Source organism: Calidris pugnax, unplaced genomic scaffold (assembly GCF_001431845.1).
Source record: "Calidris pugnax isolate Ruff unplaced genomic scaffold, ASM143184v1 scaffold436, whole genome shotgun sequence".
Taxonomy (NCBI): domain Eukaryota; kingdom Metazoa; phylum Chordata; class Aves; order Charadriiformes; family Scolopacidae; genus Calidris; species Calidris pugnax.
In genome coordinates, this window is record NW_015091177.1 from 9,695 (window position 1) to 10,750 (window position 1,056).

Genomic DNA, 1,056 nt, shown 5'->3' on the forward strand with positions numbered 1-1,056 from the left:
GGGATTGGTCACCCATGGGAGCTAACAGGACTGGTCACCCATGGGTGCTGATGGGACTGGTCACCCATGGGAGGTGTCAGGACCCATGGGTGGTCACCCATGGGTGTTGATGGGATTGGTCACCCATGGGAGCTAACAGGACTGGTCACCCATGGGTGCTGATGGGACTGGTCACCCGTGGGAGCTGATAGGGCTGGTCACCCCTGGGTGCTGATGGGACTGGTCACCCATGGAAGCTAATAGGACTGGTCACCCCTGGGTGCTCTTGGGACTGGTCACCCATGGGAGCTGTCAGGGCTGTCACTCATGGAAGCTGATGGGACTGGTCATCCATGGGTGCTGACGGGACTGGTCACCCATGGGAGGTGTCAGGACCCATGGGTGCTGATGGGACTGGTCACCCCTGGGTGCTGATGGGACTGTCACCCATGGGTGCTGTTGGGACTGGTCACTCATGGGTGCTGGTTGGACTGGTCACCTATGGAAGCTAATAGGACTGGTCGCCCATGGGTGCTGTCGGGACTGGTCACCCATGGGAGGTGTCAGGACCCATGGGTGCTGCTGGGACTGGTCACCCATGGAAGCTAATAGGACTGGTCACCCCTGGGTGCTCTTGGGACTGGTCATCCATGGGAGCTGTCAGGGCTGTCACTCATGGAAGCTGATGGGACTGGTCATCCATGGGTGCTGACGGGACTGGTCACCCATGGGAGGTGTCAGGACCCATGGGTGCTGATGAGACTGGTCACCTATGGAAGATAACGAGACTGGTCACCCATGGGTGCAGATGGGACTGGTCACACATGGGTGCTCTTGGGACTGGTCATCCATGGGAGCTGTCAGGGCTGTCACCCATGGAAGCTGATGGGACTGGTCATTCCTGGGTGCTGATGGGACTGGTCACCCCTGGGTGCTACTGGGGCTGTCACCCATGGGTGCCCCCTCCCACCAGCCCTGAAGATCCACATCTCGGCGGTGACCAAGGCGGTGCTGGAGGAGTTCGGCTGCTTCGAGCTGGAGCTGCGGGGAGACGTGGAGATGAAGGTGACCCCCCCC

General features: G+C 60.6%; 1 protein-coding gene across 1 annotated transcript in view; it reads left to right on the forward strand.

Annotated features, from left to right (window-relative positions):
* Positions 1 to 952: 952 nt before the first annotated feature.
* INTS3 (integrator complex subunit 3) overlaps positions 953 to 1,056 on the forward strand; it is a gene marked incomplete at both ends in the record, with an annotated part of 59,835 nt that continues 59,731 nt past the window's right edge. The window contains one exon of the mRNA XM_014959391.1: positions 953 to 1,044. Coding sequence (XP_014814877.1) covers positions 953 to 1,044 — 92 coding nt within the window. The remainder of the gene's footprint in view (positions 1,045 to 1,056) is intronic.